This window comes from Martes martes (genome assembly GCF_963455335.1).
Source record: "Martes martes genome assembly, chromosome: 12".
NCBI lineage: Eukaryota > Metazoa > Chordata > Mammalia > Carnivora > Mustelidae > Martes > Martes martes.
In genome coordinates, this window is record NC_137900.1 from 21,607,623 (window position 1) to 21,630,408 (window position 22,786).

The window sequence follows — 22,786 nt, forward strand, 5'->3', positions numbered from 1 at the left end:
AGCAGAGCCCAATGGACATGGGACCTTTCCAGAAGCTTCCACAGGTCAGAGGCAGAAAAGCGTTATCCTGTGCTGGCAGCTTAAAAGCATACCAAAGAGTTAAAAAAAAAAAAAAAAAAGTGAGGAGACACAGATTAGAGGTTCAGCTAGTCACTAATAAGATATGGGGGCACAGGTAACTTTCTTGTGCCTCATTTCCCTATATTTACAACATGCCCTCAGAAAACTTGCCCACTGGGGCACCTGGGTGGCTCAGAGGGTTAAGGCCTCTGCCTTCGGCTCAGGTCATGATCCCAGAGTCCTGGGATCGAGCCCCGCATTGGGCTCTCTGCTCAGCGGTGAGTCTGCTTCCCTCCTTCTCTCTCTGCCTGCCTCTCCGCCTACTTGTGATCTCTGTCTGTCAAATAAATAATAAATAAAATCTTAAAAAAAAAAAAAAGAAAGAAAACTTGCCCACTAAACACGACTGCGGAGGTGTGGTGTAAAGGAACCTGCATGAGAAGGTACTTCCAGAAAAGCACGACACACAACATAGACTCAACCTCTGGTTCTCGTGTCAGGAGGTAGCTCTTTATCCCTTATTACTTGGAGAGAAGCAGCAGCAGCGCAGGGGAGGGTCACTGGCCCACTTGGCTAGTAAGTGGAAGGCCCATGATTCAAGTTCAGGGCATCAAGGGCAGGCCTGCCACAAAAGTAGAGCTCTTGACCTTCACCCTAGCTTCCCACTGGCACTACATTGGGCATTATCATCTCCTCGAGAGGGAAAACACGTGCCCATCAGGATGAAGACAGGTACCCTACACAAGAGAAATCTTCTTGTCAATGTCATCAGGGCACCTCATTATAGAGTCCTGGCCCCAGAGGCTTTGAGGCCTGGGGCATCCGGGTCACCCTAAGGTAGATAGAAGAATGTAATATGATTACAGAGGATACTCTTTGCTTCAAGAACTAGTATAATGAAGGTGGTGGCGGAGGGACTAGGATGTGAGGTCGTAAGGAAATCAGAGTCATATTATTCTAAGATTTCAGTAAAAGAAAATAGGTCCTTGGGAATATGATTCATCTATTTATGGTAAAATTTCCTTCACTGCCGACATAACTTTACCTTTAACATTTCTTCAGGTCTGCATATCTAACTCATAACACCTATAAAACACAGGATTTTTCCAGTTTGGTATCCCAGCATTTTTCCAAACAGTAAATATACAGATCAGGGCACAATTCTGACCCTATTTGGAAGATAGCATATCTACGTGAATGTAGGGCTTTAGTAACAATTAAATTATAAGGCGAGAACTTAAAGCATTAAGATGGGAGACTCTGTGTTTTTCTTATTCATGACTTTAATGTATACCTGACTATTCCCATTTCTTGAAAAGGCAAATGCAGAACCTTTTAAAACGGACTTTAAAAGAAAATTACTCCAGAAAATTCTCCAGAGAAAACAGGAGATGGTCTAGTTGATAATCTAGGAGGTTCTCTAGCAAAGTTAGTATCTATGATTCTGAATTCTAGGCCCTACTTCCTCTACCAACTAAATGTCTGAAAACCTGTGGGGCACCTGGGTGACTTAGTTGGTTGTGTCTGCCTCTGGGTCAGGTCATGATCTGGGGTCCTAGGATCGAGTCCCGTGTCAGGCTCCCTCTGCCCCTGCTCGTGCTCTCTCTCTCTCTCTCTCTCTCATAAATAAAATCTTTAAAAAAATAAAGGTTTGTGCTGGGCAGCAACAAGGCCCCCATGCAGGACAAAGATTGAAACCGGGGAGATTCCTGGACAAAAAGTAAAACAAAGGAAAGTTTAAAATACAGCCCTTTCAAAGCTCAATTTGAAAATCTAGCAAAAGAACCAACCAGTACAGGCAAACAAGCATTATGTGAGCAAAAAAGAAGCAAAACACACTTACATCTGATAAACTGAAAGGGGTTTCTGAGAAGGGGAAGAATGACAGAGAGATGTACAGAGAGGTCAACTCTCCAGTAGCTAAACATAACTTACATCAAAATAAAGGGCCTTCCATTTCAATATATTCTCAAGAAATCAGCTACATATTCCCCGAAGATCAAAGAGTAGAAAAACAGAAATTAAACCCAAACCCATATGTGATAATGAGACATAAAACAAGCATGTTACTTTTGGCCTTTAATAGACTAAAAACACCCAAATACCAAAACCAGTGGAAAGAGGGCTGAATTAAGTTTCAAATCCACTAAATAAGCCAACTGTGGATTCTAGACATGGTCAACAGAGGAACCAGAAGCAAGATCAGGACTGGAAAATGGGATGGGACGTGGGGGCAGGGGTTGACCACGGAAATGTCTTCTTGGCTAGAAGTGGAATGGCCGCTCTTCACTGCTGCAAAACATGTTTTCCTAAGAGGCAATTTTACCCCATATGTACTTAAGATTTTCTTTTCTCTTTAGGATCCAACTCCAAAAAGGCACTTTAAAGATTTATTTAAACAGTAAACGAGTGGGTGTAAGATTTCTCAATTACATGTCTAGCATTAAAACACAGGGTGAAGGAACCTGGAACGAAGCTGGATCTTAAGCCAAACTATTATTAGTCTGAGTTATTACTGACCTCTAGGTGCTACTACTCGAGGCAGGAAGGGCACAGCCTCCAAGCATGGATGGAAAGGAAAGTGGTACTTCGGGGCCAAAACACCGTCTTGGGGTGGGGAAGGGCGGAGTGAGGCACAGCAAAGAGATGTTGACCTAACTAAACTTCAGAATTTCTCTTACCAGGATCCCCACAAGGCTCAGGGGAACACACTTCCTAAAACTAAAAGTGAGTTCAAGAGAAGCTGAGCAAACAATACCAATTAAATCTCGCCTCGAGGGTTTGAAAACACAGTTGGGGTGACCTCTTATAAATCAGCAGTGCTGAACTCTAAAATGCAAAATGTGAATCTCCTTTGGAAAGGATGAGTCACAGTCTTGCACAATCCCAGACTCATCTCCCACCTCCTCAATGCACCAGATATTTGTTTACTGGGTATTTGTGCTCAAGGGGATAGAGGGCCTTCACACGCTTCAGTTCCCATAGGGAAGAGGCAGGTAGAAATCGGACATATGCACATGATAGTAACTCAAGGCCAAGGCGTGCAAAGTGTCACAGGATGTTACAAGGTGCTCCAGGCACCAGCAAGGCCCCGTCACCAGACATGCTTGGGCAGAGGCACGCAGCTGCTTGGTGAGGCGAGCGTGGGAAACTTGAACCACAGATGAGCACTTACACTAGAGGCCCTCTCGAGATCCTTCCAGCCCCACTGGAACTCTCCTGGCTCTACTGCCTGGAAGGAACTCTTCCATGTGCACAGGAATCCCTCAAGCTCCCCTGTACTGGGACCATGTGGCAGGCTGTCCCCTCTACCTGCAATGGTCCACCACTTCTGCCCCCTCTGCTTTTTGGGCTTGTTCCTTCTGCGCATGCTTAGCTTTCAGTGTCTCCTCCTCACCCCAAAGAAGCCCTTCCCATCCTAACCATCGTCACTCCTTACAGATTTGCCTGCCACCTGCTGCTCTGCCTTCACAGCGCCTCACAAACCTACTCCAGCACTTGTAACGTTTCCACATCTGCAGGCCCCCGGAAGGCGGGGAAGATGAACATTCTCTTTCCTGGAGCCTGCTCAGCGTCTAGCACAAAGCCTGACATATAGTTCTTGCTCAAATGTCCATGAGTAACCAGCTGTCGCCCTACCCAAATATTACTTTGATTGGTATTTATCAGAGGCTGACATTTGCAAACCTTTATCACACCTCACTCACCCTTACCCTGGCCATGTCGGTTTGTCACCATTTCTCTTAAGTGTCTCAGACTAAAGCTATTCAAAGTGTGGTCTGCAAACATTTGCTACCATCTGCGCAGAGATCAGCTCACTCAGGGACAGAAGTGTTGAAAACGGTTACACAGCAACTCGACAGAGCCAAACTCATGACAGCTGACTCTTGTAATCAAAAACTGAGACCGGGCACCTGGGTGGCTCAGCTGGGTAAGCGTCTGTCTTCCGCTCAGGTCATGATCCCAGGGTCCTGGGATCAAGCCCCACATTGGGCTCCCTGCTCAGTGGGGAGCCTGCTTTCCCTTTGCCCGCCCCTGACCCAGCTCGTGTTCTTTCTCCATCTTTCTCTGCATGCGCTCTCACTCTCTCTCAAATAAGTAAAATTTAAAAAACAAAACAAAACAACACCCCCAAAACAAACAAACAAACACCCCCCCACACACACACACAAAACCAAACCTCGGACTTATACTGTATATCTTTCTTCTCCTATTCATCTGTATTTGTCTGTTACAAGAGTACCAATCTTGGTCACATTGGAGAAAAACTGGTCATCATAGATGCTTTGAGAAGCAATGCCTCAGGGAGTATTACTTTCCTCCACAATGAGGACAGGAAGCCCTCTCATACTAATTATTGGATTAAAACAAAGGAAGTAAGATGTATAGCCCAGATCCCAGAGATAATGGTGAACTCCATTTTCCCCTTCTCATATTAACTTGATCTTTCTCACACTACATGGCTCCCCTCAAACTTAAAAGAGAATCCTAAAAAATATATTTTCACTGTTTTGGAGAGTAGTGACCATTCTGATCCAGAGACTCACCCTCCTATGTGACTCTCACAACTTTGCTGCCGCGCCCACTGTCATTGTCCATGAGCACGTCATGTCCTAGCTTAACAGAGCTGTGAACACAAAGAAATCCAAGGTGCTCACAAGCCAAGCCCATGAGTATTTTGGCTCTAATAAGCATGACACCAGTCCTATCATCCAGAGAAGGCTTCAACTTTGTGTCTAATTGCATTATTCACACACACATACACACACACACACAACTGTAAGGAGCTAGGTCTGAGTTAATGGTCCTCTGCACCTTCAAGGCCATAACAATAGCTCATAGCTCTCCCCAACCCACCCGATCTGCCTCACACCTCACATTCAGGATAGGGTCTTGGCAGCCAGACATACCCCCCACACCTCCAACTCTTGAAACTAGATTTCCCTAATGGTCAGCTGAACTTGGCATTATTTGCTTATTATATCCCTGAAGATTCATCAGTTACTATTAATTATTGCCTCTTATCACATTACTCATTTGCCCTTTATCTACTCACCAGTCTGTAGGACAACACAACAGCTAGACTGCCAGAGACCACAGATAAGAAATACCCACTAAGTGCCCGGAGGCATCCAAGGCTGGATGCAGAAGGGCAGACCCAGGAAAATATGAGGTTACTCAATAAGAAGAGATCTACCAGGTAAGAAAGCATTTGCAACACTGTCCCACTCCCAATCCTTCTCTTCCCTGGGCCTAGATGTCACTGTAAATTCTTAACATCTCTACGAGTTCTTAGCACAGAAAAAGTTTCATTTCTTCAAGAATCAAATTACCATGAAATAGATATTACCATGCATGTAAAGTAGAGCCTGCTTCCAAAAAGCAGGTAATGGAGTAAGGAATTCCACTTTTCCTCACGCTGCAGGTCTATTTGAAGAAAGACTCTAATCCAAATCACACAAAGATGACCAGGTAGTCGAATGGACCACTCAAAATAATGTAACATGCAACACGCAGTGGACGCATAAGTAAAAGCTGAGAGCAACCACACAAAGGCAGAGAGTATAAGAAAAATAAACTGAAGGCCTATGACACGTACCCTTATTTGGAAAAATCAGAATTGTAAAAGGCCCTATGAAAGAGCAGAGTATGTGCTGGGAAGTAAGCCAGACACCCCCCACCCCCCATATTTCAATTTTGCTTTGTACGAAAATTAAGGACTTTAGGAATTCTTCAAAATCTCATTTCTAATTACTAACATATGGAAAGCAAGTGATTTTAAGTGACCCCGGAAGAATAACCAATGGGGTTTTTCAAATTCTGAATGCTCTTTTGCCCCTTTAATCTATCTTTCATGCTTTCCCACAAAGCCACACTGCGTTTTATAATCTTGGATCTCTTAGAGTAAAGCACGCATCAAACTTTACTGGGGATGGGGGGAGGGTGTGCAGGGAGGTTCCAACCTCCAATGCTGGCATCCAACAGATGCTACAACTACCTTTCATACAACTCAAGTTCCCACCTAAACAAGGAAAAGGTAGCACTGAGACAGGTAAGGGGTCGACATGTTTCAAATTTCAGAGATTTCAAGAGTTCGTGAGAGCATAACCATTGCCCACAGCACAGTCCTGTTGAAAACCTCCAGCAGCTACCCTCTGACCAAAGGCACAGTAGAGCAGACTTCTGAAGAATGGTCAAGCGAGGAGGGCCAACCTCCCCCCGTTCTTGCCTCCCTCCTGGCCCCCGTCTACAACAGCTTCTCTCCAGAAATAACTAAATGCATGAGATCACCCATAGTGAGAAGACAGAGGCATGACACCTACAAGGTGCCTATTTATAGAAAGTGTTAACACTCCTCAGGAAAAGACACTAGAAATCTCCTTGGAAACGTCCAAGCCTGTGCTCCCTTTGGAATTCTAGTCTGCTAATAGCCATGACGAAGTAATTGCCTTTAAAACAAAACTGAGGAGTTAGAGGTACTTACGGTTTCCCCCCAGGGATTCCTGCCAGGTTTGGAGGGATGGTAGGTACTCGCATGTGAGGGGGAGGATCAAACCCAACCTGGAAACAAAAATAAGACATCGAAGACTCAGTTTATGCAGTGTACGCCCTTGGTGAACATATATAAAGACTTTTCACTAGAAACTCCCACATCTCCAAAGCAACATAAACAGGAACGGTAACACATGCTAACATTTTTCCAAAAAAAAAAAAAAAAAAAAATTACAACTCAAGGAGTACTATAACCACCTGTAAATACAACAGGCCATGCTCCTTTTTGGGGAGGTCAGTGGGAGTGGGGTCTATTTGTACACTGAGAACCAGCTTCCCATAGTAATTACTTCCTGTGGACTCAGGATGTCCTGCCTTGCCCAAGCAAGTACAGAGAACAGTGTGCTGTCTTGAGTCAGGATTTCTAGACCTTGGCACTATCAATGTTTTGAGCCAGGCAGTTGTTTGTGGCTGTCTTGGGATAGTTAGCAAGACCCCTGGCTTCTACACTCTAAGTACCAATAGCATTCCCCACTTCTGATAATCGAGTGTCTCCATATATTACCAAACGTCCCTGGGGGGGGGGGGGGGGCAAAATCGTCCCCAATTTCATACCACTGGTCTAAGTTACTGCTTAAACATTCATGGATTCCCTATTCTGTGTACCCTAACGAAGGTATCTAGTCCCTTAGCTGCCCACTTTGTTTCAAACTATCTTGCCCCCCAATGCACAGCCTTTCTTACTAGTGCAACATAAGGGGAAAAACCCTACAAACTTCACTATCAGCCCAAACTGCTGGAGGTCATGCCATCTGAAGAGAGGAGAGGAGAAAACCGAACATGACCTATTCTAAAGAGCCAAGAGAAATCTATAGGGACTTCTATTTGCTACAGGATATCATCTATTTCCTTTCCCTGATGCAATCGAGGGTTACAGTCGATTTTGCCCTTTGCATACAGTTTTGTATCTTTCCAGTGAAAAATGAGGCTATTTACGAGTCTGAATATGGGCAAGCTGCCCCAGGGTTCAGTCACCTCTGTTTCCTTGCTGTTGCCCTGAAATCACTGCTTACACCTGAGTCACACTGTTGGTTTAAAGAATAATAGAGGCATGGAAAGAAAACGTTACAGCTTCTCAAATATTTTTTCCTAAGAATTAAAGAGGGGGGATAAAAAAAAACCCTCAAGAAAATGAATGAAAAGGCTTCTGTAAGCTACTTGAGTCATTCCATCGCCTTCCAAAAAAAAAAGTCTATTTGGGGGGAGAAAACCAGATGTCCCCTGAACTGCCAAAGTAGCTCCTAAACACTGCCTTGTTTCATCCACGAAAACAGTAAACCAAGAAGCGCTGCGCCCTAACTTAATGCAGAAGCATGCTGATGGCAGCGGGCAGAGCACGGGGACACTGGGGCTCTGTTTTGCAGGTGTGGTTGGGGGGTCCTGGCCCTGGCCCGCCCACCAGCCTGCCCACGGCACCTACCATTGGGGAGCGCCCATAGGCCACCACGGCGGCGGCAGCAGCGGCTGCGCTCATCTGCGGGGACATGTTGTGCAGGCTGGCGTAGGCGGCGCCGGGGCTGGTCAGCTCGCCATTCATGCCGGCATGGGGCACCATCCCGAACGGGGCGGGGTACGGCCCGGGCACCGCCAGCGGCGTCCTCAGGCCGGCCGCTGAAAGTAAGCACAAGCCATGTGATGTGACATGGTCCAACTTGACCATTAGTTCCAGAGTCACTCTAGCACCATTCAGGAGGGGTGAGGACAAGGAGGGCTTCAGTAAAGCAAAGGGGGTAGGGGGCAGTTGGGGTGTGTGTGTGTGTGTGTGTATGTGTGTACATACATACATGTTAGCACCATTCATGAGGAAGGCTTACATGAGGGTGTGTGTGGGTGTAGGGGGGAGGCTTGGGGGTGGTTTCATCACCACCAACTCAGCCCAATTCATCTCCAGGGAAGAACAGACCCCAGGGGGAAGCACTGCCCACGTGCTTCATCCTTGGCTTGGCAGCACTGGGAAACCGGACCATTAAAATTAAATAGCAGTATTGTACCCAATTCACAGAAGGCAAACAGAGGCACAGTGCACTGTTTACCTGACTTCATCTTAAAAGAAGGTTTTGATAAAATCCAGGATTTCTCCTTCAGTCTAAACTTTCCATTCCCTGCTGCCAATTCCAAATGAAAACCTGACCCTGGGTTTACTATCTAAACCAAAGCCTGGGCTTAGGAGGAATATTCTGGGGCCTATTTTCCTCTGGGCCCAAGGTGTTAAGGAAGATAAAGTTAGAAGTTACCAACTGATTCACGGGCTGGAGTCTCAGTGAAACCCTCCCAATTTCTACTAACAGAGAGACCATGGATTCCTGAGGGATGGACCAGGAGAAAACCATCCAACTCAAGTAAGCAAGAAACACACTTGGGCTGGACGTTTTGGTCAGTATTAGCGAACTCAGACACGTGGTGATAGTTTGGTAAGGAGCTTATGTGGGGAATAATTATCGGAAACTTTATTAAGTCCCTAGGATTTGGAATATTGGGGGGGGGGTGGAAGAAAGCCAAATGTAAACAGTTGGAGACCAAACAGGGTGCAGCTGCTGAACCTAAGGACAAACATCTGTTTCTTATCACGGCTTTTCAGGGATAGGAAGGAGGCAGGCAGTCGAGTGCGTTTCATATTCATGGGGAAATGGCGTCAAGAGTGCACAGACGACGAGTCAAGCCGGGAAAGAGAAAAACAAAACAAAACACAACAAGAGGCGAGGCTCTACCCGCTTGGTTAACGAGGGGGTCCATGGCTGGAGGCTTGCCGAGGCCTGGACGGAGTCCTGGAGTGGCACTGGTGCCCGGCGTTGGCATGTCGCTCCGAGGCGTTGGTGTGCTGGATTTCAGAACAGGCGTGCTGGCTTTTTCATGCTGGTATCATTAAACAAATTAAATGAGTATTATTTTTAATCCAAGCCATATTACACAATTTATCACAACAGCAGCTGGGACACTGGGCACCTTCTAGCTACTCCCTCAGCCAATTTTCATAAATCCACACAATGTTGACAGCATTAACTTGTGAGCGAGAAATGTTGACCTTTCCTCTTCCTGCCAGAATTAAAACTCTAGCTAGAGACACAGAACATGATCACACTTCGTCCTCCGCAGATTTTATTTTAAAAAGTATTTTTCCATCAGGCGTGTGGACTTTGGATCCAGGCCAAGTTAGAATGATGACCACCCAGTGAAAAATTCCCACTCACTCAGAAACAAATGGCCGGGTCACCAAGAATGTCAGAGGGAGGATCCCTTTTCTAACCTTGCCTCTTAGTGGCAGTGGGATTGCGACTAAGAGTGAGAAGCAGCAGCGCTGTGGACCTGATGAGAAACCAAACAGCATCTCAAAGGCAAATGCCCTAGAAGGATTCCCACCCATTTGAGAGATGTGTGTGGACTTAAGCACCACCACACACTTGCCTACATAATGGGTGTGGCCCCACTAGCGCAGAGGCCTTCAGGAGTAGGACATAACAGGGTCCCAGGGCACCATGCTCTGCACCTCAATCTTTCATCCCTTTAAATTCCAGAATGAGGAGTGCTGTGAGCAGCAAACAGCATGCATGGGGCTAGGGAGAGACCTCAGCTCCCTCCGGCCTTGGACCTGACAGGCAGTGTAAACTTGGCAAGCTCCACAGGCTTTCTGCCCCATCGGTGAAGTGGAATAATGCCTAGGGAGGCTGTATAAGAACCAAATGCAGGACTCTTATGACTCAGGTTTTTGTGAGTTACGAGATGACATGCTCCCCACTATTTGTTGAATGGCTGCAAACAGACTCGGAGGCTCCGCCCCGCTGCACCTGTTCCAGGCTTCTCCGCGGGCTCCTTGAGTACATCCCCATTCTGACAGCAAACCCAATACGCCCCAACACAGAGGGTCCGTCTAAAAGAAGGTGAACTCGGGACTTCAACTTCCTATGAGGTTCTACATCCCTGAAATAAGAAAGCAACGAACATGGAAGCTTGCTGTCTCTCTCTAAGGACATTACCAAAAGACCTTACCGAGAGGGAGAAAGCAAACACTGTGTGGGACAAGAAGCAGGAGTCACTGTCTCACTTTTAAACACTTAAAAATATACCTCTCACTCCATAAAAGCCCACATTTCAAATACTTTAGGGTCCTCTGAACTGCAGAGAAAAACACACTGCTACACAGGCAAAGTGACAGCTCATGAGACCTACCAAGCTCATTTCTTTGGACTTCAAAGAAGTGGAGCTTCCCGAAGAGGCCGTGGACGCTGGGCTGCTGGAAGCATCTTTCTTCAGCAGGCGGTTTTTGTCAATCCCGTTTTCCCTGGGTGAATGCGCGGGGCTTGCTCGCGGAGAAGAAGGGTCCTCAACAAGTATAAGCAAAGCTTGTGTGATTTCATTTATAACGGATGGACCTTGCCCTTTATGGACTCTATTTCCACACTAATTCTCTAAATTAAAGGAGGACACTCTAAGTCCTTCAGATCTGGGGGACTTGGGAGTGTGCCCCCTGACTAGCAATGTTATTATAATTACACAGGATGGTGTTTGCACACACACCTGTGCAGAGAAAAGACATCCAGGAATGATCTGATGCTTCCTCATGCTCAAATACTTTGCTCAGAGGACACAGAAAGGAAAGGAGCACCAGGCACTCAACTTAGGAATCCGAAATGACTGGGAAAACAGATTTCTTTTAAAAGGAAACAAAAGTTCTTGTCAGACCTCTACCGCTCCATCTGTGACCACCACTAAGTTTTTAATGTGCAAAGTTGAGAAAAACAAAATACCATGGCTCCACTTTCGGTTTCTCATAAGTCACTCTGAAAATAAAGTTTGAGAAAATGAGTGGTTACCTCATTAGACACATCCACAACTAAGTTGTCATCGCTTTTGTCACCATCGCTATCCTGGAAAAAGAGATGTTAATGCCATTTATTAAAGGGTTGGAGCCCCAGTTACATTTCTATAGTTCTTGGTAGCAGACACACTGAAAAATGGCCCAGGACATGCCTACAGGTTCCCTTCCAGATTCCCAGGCCTACTCATTAATACTGCCTTCCCCTCCTTACCTGATATGGGGGCTACCCAAAGCCACAGGTAGGAACTGTTGCAGTAGCATACCTGCTAAAGATCATTCGGGTGAGGGCCAGTTGCAAACACCGGGTGCAGAGTAAGAGCTCAATAAATGTTTGCAACAGGAGCATCTCTCCTATAATCTGAAATCCTCCCATGGCCTCCTATCAGGGTTCTTTTCCCACTGGATGTCAAATTAAGAACACGATTTCATGCCATTCCTTTGTGTGTATCATCTTGAAGATACGTAACAAATCTAGTGTTCACAGACAATTTGTAATTATAAAGACAAACTTCAACCATGTTCCCATGGGGTCATTAATTCTTGAAGGGAAAAAAAAAAGGAACACTAAACACCAAAAACAACAAAGCTATCTACCTGACTGGTATAACGTACCAAGATCTAACCTCATGTTAAGAATACAAATCTTTTGCAATCAGCATGGAATATTTTAGGAGAGAGGGAAGAACACAGGATGGCAAAATCTGGAAGGTACTAGCATCCTGCAGTAGGGCCTGTAGTCCTCTTCATAAAGCTATACCATTTGCTAATCCAGGAAACTGCAAGGTTGTCCTAAGTTTGAAAAAGCTTCAGCAAAGCTATTTAACTGTGTGCTCACTCCTATATCAAGTTTAGAGCAGACTGAAAAAGTCTACTTTCTTAGCCAAAAGGCCTCCTGTCCTTTAGTACAGAGATATAATAAGCCTATGAAAGAAGTAGGATCTCACCTAATTCTCCAAAAGGACTGGGGTCACTAATTTATGATCAATATAATCCTTTTACTGAATCACTATCAATTACAAATATGTGAACATTTAAAAATTTGTACTAATAAGTACAAGAGCAAATACTAGCCATGTTGGCTTTCTGGGGGGCCTCCAAGTCCAGCTAGAAAGTTACCCTCAACTTTAAATTCTTATCTTTTACATGTTTTTTTCTAACTGTACCTGGAGTTTTACATGTGAAAGACCCAATTTACTTTCTTCAATAGTATGTTACTAGATTTACTTTAATCACTGTTGTTAAGGCACCATGCAATTCACTGTAACAACATAAAATTATAACCAATGAGGAAACCTGGGTAACTCAAAATAACAGGCTGCTGAAAGAAACATTTTCATGTAATAAAAGAAAAAAATAAAACTAAAGAAGATTTTCTTTTTCTGTTAGTAAAGACCACAGAAAAGCACAAATGTTTTAAGGTATTGAGAACACAAAGATGGGGGTGCCTGGGTGGCTCAGTGGGTTAAGTGTCTGCCTTCGGCTCAGGTCATGATCCCAGGTCCTGGCACTGAGCCCTGCATCGGGTTTCCTTCTCAGCGGGGAGTCTGCTTCTCCCTCTCCATCTGCTGTTCCCCACTGCTTGTGCTCTCTCTCTCTCTGACAAATAAATAAATAAAATCTTAAAAAAAAAAAAACCCAAAGATGGTGGTGGTGGTGAAAAAAAATACAAGCCAAAGGTTTTCTCTCTTAGAAAAAAAAAAAATTTATCAAAAGGTTCACACAGTATACAAACTGACAAAAAGAAGCAAACAACTTATTTTATTACAGTGGGCTATGAGGTGAGTTTTTATGTAGTCTGTAATTTCAATCTTAGCTTTGGACCCTTCTGCAAATGTGAACCTTCACAATCCAGTGTAGCCTGGTCATCAAGAGCTGAGGTCTGAGGACTTCGCCCCAGATTCTCCAACATCATTTCGGTACATCACCCTGAACTACCTATACATCTGGTCATACTTCATATGAGCAGGTTATAAAACAGTAATGCAGAGCTATGGATTCCAGATCACTCACTACTCAAAATCTACACGAGCCTCATGCACAACAACTCAAAAACTGTATTACCGGCAGTTTCCCAATTTCTGCATGTCATGGACCTTCGACTAGCTTATTAACAGTTGATGCCATATACAAAGGCACCTGCAGGGGACACCGGCTATGGGCAATAGCAAGGGGCAAACAGTATGTGCTGCAAAGACTTGGGCTAGGATGGAGAGAACCTACAAATCCGAATTCTTGGAACATTATCAGAGTGCACAGTGTGGAGCAATACAAGGACCACTGGCAAAATACCCTCTCCAAGGGGTGACTCAGTCTGTTAGGCATCTGCCTTTGGCTCAGGTCATGATCCCAGGGTTGCAGGATTGAGCCCCATGAGGAGGGAGCCTGCCTCTCCCTCTCCTCCCTGCTTGCGCTCTCTCTGGCTAACTCTCTCTCTCTCTCTCTCAAATAAATAAATAAATAAATAAAATCGTAAAAAAAAAGAATACCTCTCCGAGGCCCTCAGTTTGGGGGTCCTGGCATAGTGATGAAGAGCATGGATTCTGGAGTCAGACTGCCTCCAGGCTCCACCACTAACCCTGAACTTGGGCAGATCACTTACAAGCACTGGGCTTCAGTTTCTTTAAAGGGGAGGTGATGGTACCAAACTGACAGTTTTAAGAGTCAAATGAAACAATCCACGTAAAAGCACAAGGTATGTGGCATGAACAAGCTCTTGCTCAGGAAATACTAGCTATTGTTAGCTATGGGCTAACCGGCCACCAGGAGGCAGAGAGGTCTCGCGGGTTAACCCCCATCTCGCTGACCTGCTGGCGTGCCAGAAGTGGACACTTCTTCCATAAGCAATGGGAAGTGGGCTAATCCTGTGTTCTACTCATACTGGTCCTGACAATGTGCCCATCATGAAATAGACCTGGGGATACACAAGAAAACTCCAAGACATCTATCAGCTGCAATGTTTATGACACTCAGACTCGAGCCAGTTGCCACTTGGCTTGGTTTGCTCTCCTCGTGAAACAGGGTTCCAGCTAGACGTGAGTCAAGAGCCGTCCCTTCACAGTCACGCATTCTCAATCTGCAGGGTCTGATCTCGATGTCTCCAAGGTTTTTTCTGTTTTTACCATGGACTTATGTGACCAAATTGCTTGCTGTTCGAGAGAATGAACTCTGCCTCAAGACCAAATAGGAGCCTGAATAAGTCAACAGAATAGCATCCAAAAAGGTATTTTGTGACACCAGTGTTTTTACCCTGATTATTTTAACAGCACAGGCTACCAACTTTGCAGGGCCCAGGACAGATGAAAATGCAGGCCTTGGTTCAAAAAACGGAGAATTTGAAGACAGTGAGAACAGAGCGTCAAACCAAGGGCAAGGTCCCATGAAGAGCAGGGCCCTGTGGAAAGCATAGGCTGCAGGTCCGGCACCGCATGTTGGTATCCCCTCTTAGGAGGAACTTAGGAAGCCTAAAATATAATCATGTGCCTGGAAGCACAGAGTTCACAGCTCTAGAGGGAAATACTACACTTATAAGAATCTATCCTCTTGCTAGTATTATTTATTTATTTTTAAAAGATTTTATTTATTTATTTGACACACACAGATCACAAGTAGGCAAAGAGGTAGGCAGAGAGAGAGGGAGAGAAGCAGGTTCCCCGCTGAGCAGAGAGCCCGATGCGGGGCTCGATCCCAGGACCCTGGGATCATGACCTGAGCCGAAGGCAGAGGCTTTAACCCCCTGAGCCACCCAGGCGCCCCTGCTAGTATTATTTTAAAGGATGTGGAATTATCACTACGATCTTCGAGCATGCTTGTACGCTCACTTAGAACATGAGCAACTAAGCAAACAAATACTGTTTCAGGTGCTTTATTTACTTACATAGTGGCTGGAGTCCTTATCATCCACCTTTCTTTTTTTGATGTCATTGGAAAATTCAGGCCCGTTTCTGCGTTTATCGGTGCCCCTTAGACTGTCTGGGACCAAGAGGGAATTACTCTGCAAGACAAAAAAATAATAATAATAATAATCAAAGATTCCTTCCCAGATCTCTTTGTACACATGAAAACCCAAACTAGGATGTGACAGCTGTTTCAGAAAGGTGATACCTACACCGCCTTTCATTCCATGTAATTCATCTCATCTGAAGACTTTGATGGCAAACATTTATAGAGGTTTAAGCACTTGAAAGGAAGACCCTGACTATGCAACGAAACCTTCCAGAGCCTGGTGGATCCTTCAGGCTCTACTCACTTAAAATGCTCTTCCGTTCTTTTTACTATTAGAGAGATGGGGGCTTGCTGTTTACATGTGGATATGTTTTTATTCTTTCCCACTGCAGTTTCCTGGTCAGGAATACAAATGGCCTAGGAGTTGAACCTGAGATTATTCTACCAGGCGTATTTTGTGACTGTAACTGTCAGTGTGCGCCCCTCGAAAAAGACACACAGAGAGCAGGTGGGATTAACAGCATGGCTCCCTAAAAGGCAAATCACATTTTCCACAGCAACAATGAAGGAGCTCTTCTGAATTCTTTTAATTTACTGTTGAAAATAAGATTTAGTGTTCCTCGTCAATAGCACTGAAATTCAAGACCCAAAGTGAGTAGTTCAGCCAGTGAATCTTCAACAGTGGGGCCAGCTCCCGCACACAAAAGCAGGAACAAGGACAAATCTTTTCTACCAACCACACAGGATACTTTCATTCCCATGTGCTGAGTACGAACTGTTGACCCAAAGAAAACAGGCATTTTGGGTCTTTGGGGGTCACATGACATGTTCTGACATCCCTTCAATTCCCATCTCCCCTCAGGCTAAAGCATCAGAACATGATACAATGAGTCCTTTTAAGTACGGGATTAGCATATGCAAGGGGGCAATTTGTTCAGTGATGTGTTACTGCCTCGAACAATACTGAAGGCGCTGTGCAGAAATCTCCTGCACAAAGCCCAGATAACCCCAATTTCTGCAAGATGCTGGAGAACTACCAGGGGGATGTCCGGGGCCAACAGACAATTATGTTCCCTTTCTCTGCCACAGTTTAAAATAGAAGGGGCTGGGGGAAACCTTTAAGTCAGACCATCTCTAATGCAATGGCATCTGCCAGAAGCAAATTTTTAAAAGCCAGGGTGGGGGAGGTGTCTTCACTCCTAACCAGCCCAAAGTAATCAGGCAGGTAGTTGGGTCTCTAAGCTCCCTCCTGAAAACCATGGACCTCACCATGGGAACATTCCCAGCTCAGCTCAACCATACACAGGAGGAAATCAAAACGGGACCAGGAGGCCATCTGAAGCCTCTTTGCCCACTGCAGGGGCCGACACTGCAGCGAGCTGAGCTTTGATTCATGACCGGTCAAGCTCCACAAATGCAGGAGGCTTACATAAAAGCAAAGGGAGGGACTCATGCAATTCAATACAGAGTGGCTCAGAGTAATGTCTTTAGCACAGCGTGTGGGGCTGAAAGGTGAACTGGCTGGATCCCTCCACTAATGACCGTGGTAAATGTCTGTTAAAAAACGAACCCCTCTGACCCAGGCCCCCTGGCTGATGGGACACAGGAGACTTAAGCAAACTCCTGAAAGTGCTAACGTGCACTCCCAAGAGCCAGGGGAGGGGAGTAGGAGCATGCCCTCAGGTATAAACAACATTCCAATACACCTGCCTGGGTTCTAGATTTTACCAGGACTCCAAAGTCTCCTTGTCCAGACCCTAACTGGAGGCACTACGGGCAACACCACAGAGCACTCAGCTTTACATCTGCCCCAGTGCCCAGAAGAATGTGGCACAGGCTTGGCGTCCACTGGCAATTTTAAAGTCCAGTCTCTGTCCACAGGGTCCCCGTCAAGGTCTTCCTGCTGTAACCAGCACTGGGCATCCAAACTGCTCAGCTATTCAGAGATAGCACTTTAATGAACTTATTATTTTTTTTTTAATGAAGTCAAGCGGTACTGTAAACATAAAAGTAAACTACACTTCTGTTAGCAACAATGCAATTTCTGTTAGAAATAGTAACATTTCTATAGTTGGACCCAGAAGCCTGTCAAGCTTTGAGGCCTCTGCTTCTACATGGTAGAAGTTACTACTGTAATTCTTGCTTGCACGGCTTAAATGAGGCCTATAATCTGAATAGGTTTTGAAAAGCTCTGGAAGTTCCTCTAAATTTGGACAGGACTAGTAATTAGCACCGCTACTTATGTGAAAATTGGCTCCATTCAAAATGGCAGACTCAGACAAGTTGCAAAACACAGTGTCTCATCGTACGTTTGATGCCGTAAAATGGATTCAAAACAAGGCAGCAAAGACTGTGGGCTGGAAAGGCCTGGGGGAGCCACAGTCAGGAGACAGGGGGGATCGGGTTCAGGACGCAGCCCCGCCCAAAATGGACCACTTCCTTTTACCCCTGTTCCCATGAACCCAGTCTTCTTTGTGTAATTGTCCCCAACATATTTCAGCCCTGACACTGCTTTCATTGTCGTTCCTGATTTAAGCAAATGGTTCCAGCTAATGAACTTCACCGTCAGCAACAACAGCTGTTTTAGTTAACGACTGCCTAGGTGACCCTAATCTTCATGATTCCCTCGTGCACTCCCCAGAAACTCAAAAGTGACTTCACAGGTATTACTGGATGTCTCATGACACCAGAAGTGTTTTTGGTTTTTTTTTTTTCACCCTCACGATCTGTGTTTTCCTCACACACCAGCTTATGTACATCATGACCCAGGGGTAGAATAACCATCATACTGATGGTCATTATGAGCCACTTTATACACATTTTAAGAATAAAGAGATTATACCTGGGTATTGAATGCATATCATTTGGATCTTCAAAATTTATCTTGACTCTATCTTGATTTGTTAGACCTGGACTAGAATAACATAGTATCACATTTAACATTAATGTTTAGCATTTAATTAACATTTAAGAAGAAGCCATTTGCAAAATAATGAAATTAAGGTTGCTTGACTTTGTTTTTTTTCAAAACTTGTGCATTGGAAACACAGAAGTTAATTAGAATCACACCTTTGAAGAGGCCAAAGCAATCTTAAAAGACTTATTGTTCATCATCTTCTTCATTCCCCCCACCCCTTTTATCTGGAGGCTTGACCAGAGAAAGAAGGAGATTTACTTAAAGTCACCAAGCTCTTCCCATTAAGTCAAGGCATCTCCCCTCCCAGAGGAGTGATTCTTATACTCAATTTATGTATGTAAAATACTTGTCCCCACACACTTATCACTTAAGAGTCACACTGGCTCTTTAACCATTAACATTTAACCATTTAACATTCTAATGTGACATAATAATGCCTAATGTACACTGCATGCTTTCTCTGACTGCCCCTCCAGCAAACCACAGTTTCCTGTCTCCCTTTCTTTCTCTCTCTCTCTCACACATACACAGTTTTATGCCATGATAAGAAAACCATAAACATATTTTAAAAATTACATCTGACATTAAAATGACCTGAAAACAGTCCCAAATGCCTGCCTTTCCACTCATGAATCCTGCCATTTATGACCCAAGATGTGCACTAGAACAGGCCTTAGCACAGAGCAACAAAGTGGTCCAGAGACCCACAGCACCCTTTCACGTGACGTCTATCATGGCTGCTGGGAGCTCTGGAGACATAGCTGCTACCAGACGTCTCCTCCCAGAGTCCATATTTTGAAAGCCTTTAATCTACCAAACAACATTCATCAAGTAAAGTTCATTTTCAAACATTTAATCTGCCAAATAAATATTTAATTGTGAATCAGGTTTTTTCTTTTTTCTTTTCTTTTTTTTTTTTTTTTTTTGATGAGCATGAGAACTAGTATTACCACACTGACTGATATACTCTAACGCTAGCCAAGAAACTCAATGTTTTATTCACCTTGCAGCTGGTAAAATTTAAGCGTCTGCCAGAATTTTTAAAAAATGGTAATTACTGGGCAGATTTCTATTACAAATGTCCCGAGGTCTGGGATTTTTGAGACTGTATATATAAAGTTTCCCTTTGTTTTAAAATTGTTTTAACTAAACAAAATCATCTTATTTACTTTGTGTCTTCCACGAGAGCTCAAAATTGGACATTTATATAGCCCAGAGGGGAGATTACGAATCTGAGCAAATCACGGTCGGAAAACTCAGTAGGACTTCAAAACAAACTAAAATTCTAAAACCATGCTGAGTTTCTGTACCTTACATGTTGTACACACTTATGGGAATGCAGCCAAGTAAAACAATAAAGGGAGAGATGTATCCATCTGACAGGTCTCTGGAGAAAAAAGATCCCCCTTGAGCATTAAGTACCAGAGTCAGAAAGAGGGTCCACAAGGCCTATTAGCCCCATTGGTGTGTCTTTCTCTCCATTTGTAGGTGGAAACTACCCATGAAATGAAGAGATGAGGGACAAGGACCGAGAAAACATGCACTCCAAGAGAACTCTCTCTCTAAAAAATCTGGGCAACATAAAAATCTCAGGGTGCACCTTCACTGGCCACAGGCCAACTGTTGCCTACCATTACTGTACGCTTCCTGCGGGTCATTTCTCCCACTCACAGCGGCGTGATGCTTAAGAACAGTTACAAGACTAAGAGAGCCACTCAGAGGAGAAAAGGAAAAGTAGCAGATCTTCTTATGTTACAACTGGTGTTCACTAGTTCACTAGTCACCAAATCCAGATCAAATCATTCTAACTGGGTAAACCATGTTTCATAAACACACATACCAGGACGAGCCGCTGCTGTCGTTCTCTGGGTGCAAGTTAACTAGAGAGCTGGCAGCATGTTTGAACCTAGCGGGTAGAAGTGCACGATCATTCTCTTAAAGCAAAAACAAACATCCAAATGCAAACATTACACCCTATCTTCATATAAGAACTTCCAATGGTAAAGCATCAGAGCCTGCTGCACTGGAGAGAAGATTCAGCTGAATCAAAAGAAAACATCACGATTTGGACTCTGTGTTACCTTTATATTCACCATTCTGGACAATGATGTTTCCATTTCATGCTCTGAATACCCACTCAAGATTGAGGCAGAGAGACCCAGACGTTTCCGTATGGACAAAAACCCGTCCTTATACGCTGGTTCCAAGACTCTCACTTTTCTTTAGCAATTTAACAGTAATGCCTGTTCATGTAAACGGAGATACTCTGGAAGGTAAACTCCAGAAAATATGAAAGAAAGCAGGTTTAATGGAATGTTACCCTGTCAGTGTTACCAGAACACTCGTGACAGAGCCTTCATGTTTCCTTCATCGACTCTGAGACCTCAAAGCAAGTCTTCTGCCAACCATGTCTAAACCCTGAAGCCACCAGCAGCAAATCTGAAAGGAAAACCTGCTCATGGAGACAGCAAAAGCTAGACAGGTTTCCCTAATGTGAAAATAATGTACATTATTCAAATGGATTTCTTTAGCTGCCATGCTGATTCCCCTTGGGAAGTTTCTCCTCCCTGCAGGAAAAGTGTTTGTGTCAGAGGTACAGACTGGAAACTCATGACACCTCATTTATCCTCAGTTACACTAAGGCAGTGGGAACCTAATTTGCTAGCACACTCTACACTGACAATTAACTTCTCGGTGAACATTAAAACAATTAGGTAGTGACGCACCCCCATCACATCTGTGCGCCTTCCCCATCTACACCTGGTACCAATTAAGCCATCACCCCGCGCTGTACTTTTTGCTGCAGTCCAACGGGTCATTCAGATTCTGTCTGACATTTCAACAAATGCATTTTTAACCCCTAAAACTAACGGGATCCCCACTTGTCAATGGGGAAGAGGGTAAGAAGGTGAAGGTGTGGAAATGTGTCTACTTGGCAACTGCATCGCATCGCATCTCAGGAGCCCTGGCTGTGAGGCGGGTCTGAAGGGTACACGTCGGTTTTTCATACAGTTTGAATGCAAAGTATGAGAAAGAACCCGCGTGTTCTCGCACCTTGATCTGGGAACGCTGAGACACTCTCAGATGCAGATGAGTGGTTCAGTCGGAACTCCCAGGAAGGAAGGTAGCCATGTAGAAGGCACACAGACCCAGTAAACAGGTGAGCTGGGGGACCCACTAGAGCAGGAGATAGATACCCCTGGCATCACACACAAAGCCCCCAGTTAGCCCCTGCACCATACCAGATAAAGAAAAATAAAACACCCCCCGCCCCCCCCACACATTTAGAGCTGACGATAATTACAATTATTTCCAAAGAACTTTTAAATGCCCTCACGACAACTTCATTCCCCCCACTAGGACCTTGGTGACAGCAAAAATCAAATCTGTATTTCAAACTGTTTTAAAAGCAGTTTTTGTAGAGCAGCTTAGCTGTCACTGTCCCTCTTTATTCTCCAGTCCCTGAGGACAAACTTTCTAGTACAAGAAACCAGAAAGCCCTGGGTCAGGACTCGCCTGTGAGTTAACCTGGATATCTGATGGCACTCACCTCCGCCTCTCCTCACCTAAAAGACGGAGACCCAGAGTTTCTTGCTTACTGTGTTTCTGAGGGGATGATAAAAATGATCATGGGGCTAAAAGGAAAAGAACATTTTTAAAAACCTGCTCTAAATGGTGGGCGTTCTGTTTTCTAATCACAGAGCACAAACTGAAATATGAAAAGAGTTTCGGAGGGAGGTAATACATACTTCTATCTGCTTCTGGTTTTTTAGTTAAGATGCCCGATGCCCCATCTTCGTTGAAAGCACAGTGAGATAAAACCTGAACATTTCTCCAGCTACACACAGGCCCCGATACCCTCCCGGTGAGTTACGGTGTCCACAGTAAACACATGCCTTCACCTGGTATAGGACAGACCACTCCCGACCATCTAGAAATCACTGTCCCTTTCCTTTTTTCCAGGTTTCACCCTTCTCACGGCAGTGATGTAGTGAGCAGTTTTCCCAGAGGATCTATTTTTTAAGCACATAGTTTTCAATTTTGCCAAAAAGGAAATCTGCTGAGACAACTGCTGAAGAAAACTTAAGTGTTTTCCACTGTGCCTAAATATTGAAATTTTAGGTGACTCATCTCAGTTTCATCCTTCACTTTCAGGCAATTGCTTGAAATAAGTCAGGAGATAAATTCATAAACAATTAGGCAGAAACATTTCCTCCTTTGATGAACTTGAATATCATGAGCCCAACCAAGTTCAAGATGGGCTGTGGTCAGTCCCCTGCTCTTCATACTGAGAAACACCAATCACTGCCCACATCTCCACAACTTCCTCACACGCTTGAAAACAGGAGAAGAAACCACCAATAACTATAAGCGTGACCAATAAGGCATGTATGGCTGTCCTGCCACTCCTAAAGGCTTGCTATGTTATGTCTGAAGTCTGATGACTTCCTGTTGATGGTCCCTAAAACCCCTCACCCCGGGAGGCAACCTCCATCACCAAT

The 22,786-nt window shown here is 44.6% G+C and overlaps 1 protein-coding gene across 4 annotated transcripts in view; it reads right to left on the reverse strand.

Moving 5' to 3' along the window:
• The window catches only part of LOC308353500 (transducin-like enhancer protein 1), an 86,675-nt gene that overhangs the window by 14,226 nt on the left and 49,663 nt on the right, over window positions 1–22,786 (reverse strand). For all 4 annotated transcript variants that reach the window (XM_080820380.1, XM_080820379.1, XM_080820381.1 and 1 more), the window contains 6 exons: window positions 15,300–15,416; window positions 11,421–11,474; window positions 10,777–10,929; window positions 9,321–9,465; window positions 8,033–8,223; window positions 6,545–6,621 (listed from right to left, as the gene is read on the reverse strand). In XM_080820380.1, the coding sequence (XP_080676506.1) occupies window positions 6,545–6,621; window positions 8,033–8,223; window positions 9,321–9,465; window positions 10,777–10,929; window positions 11,421–11,474; window positions 15,300–15,416 (737 nt within the window). The remainder of the gene's footprint in view (window positions 1–6,544; window positions 6,622–8,032; window positions 8,224–9,320; window positions 9,466–10,776; window positions 10,930–11,420; window positions 11,475–15,299; window positions 15,417–22,786) is intronic.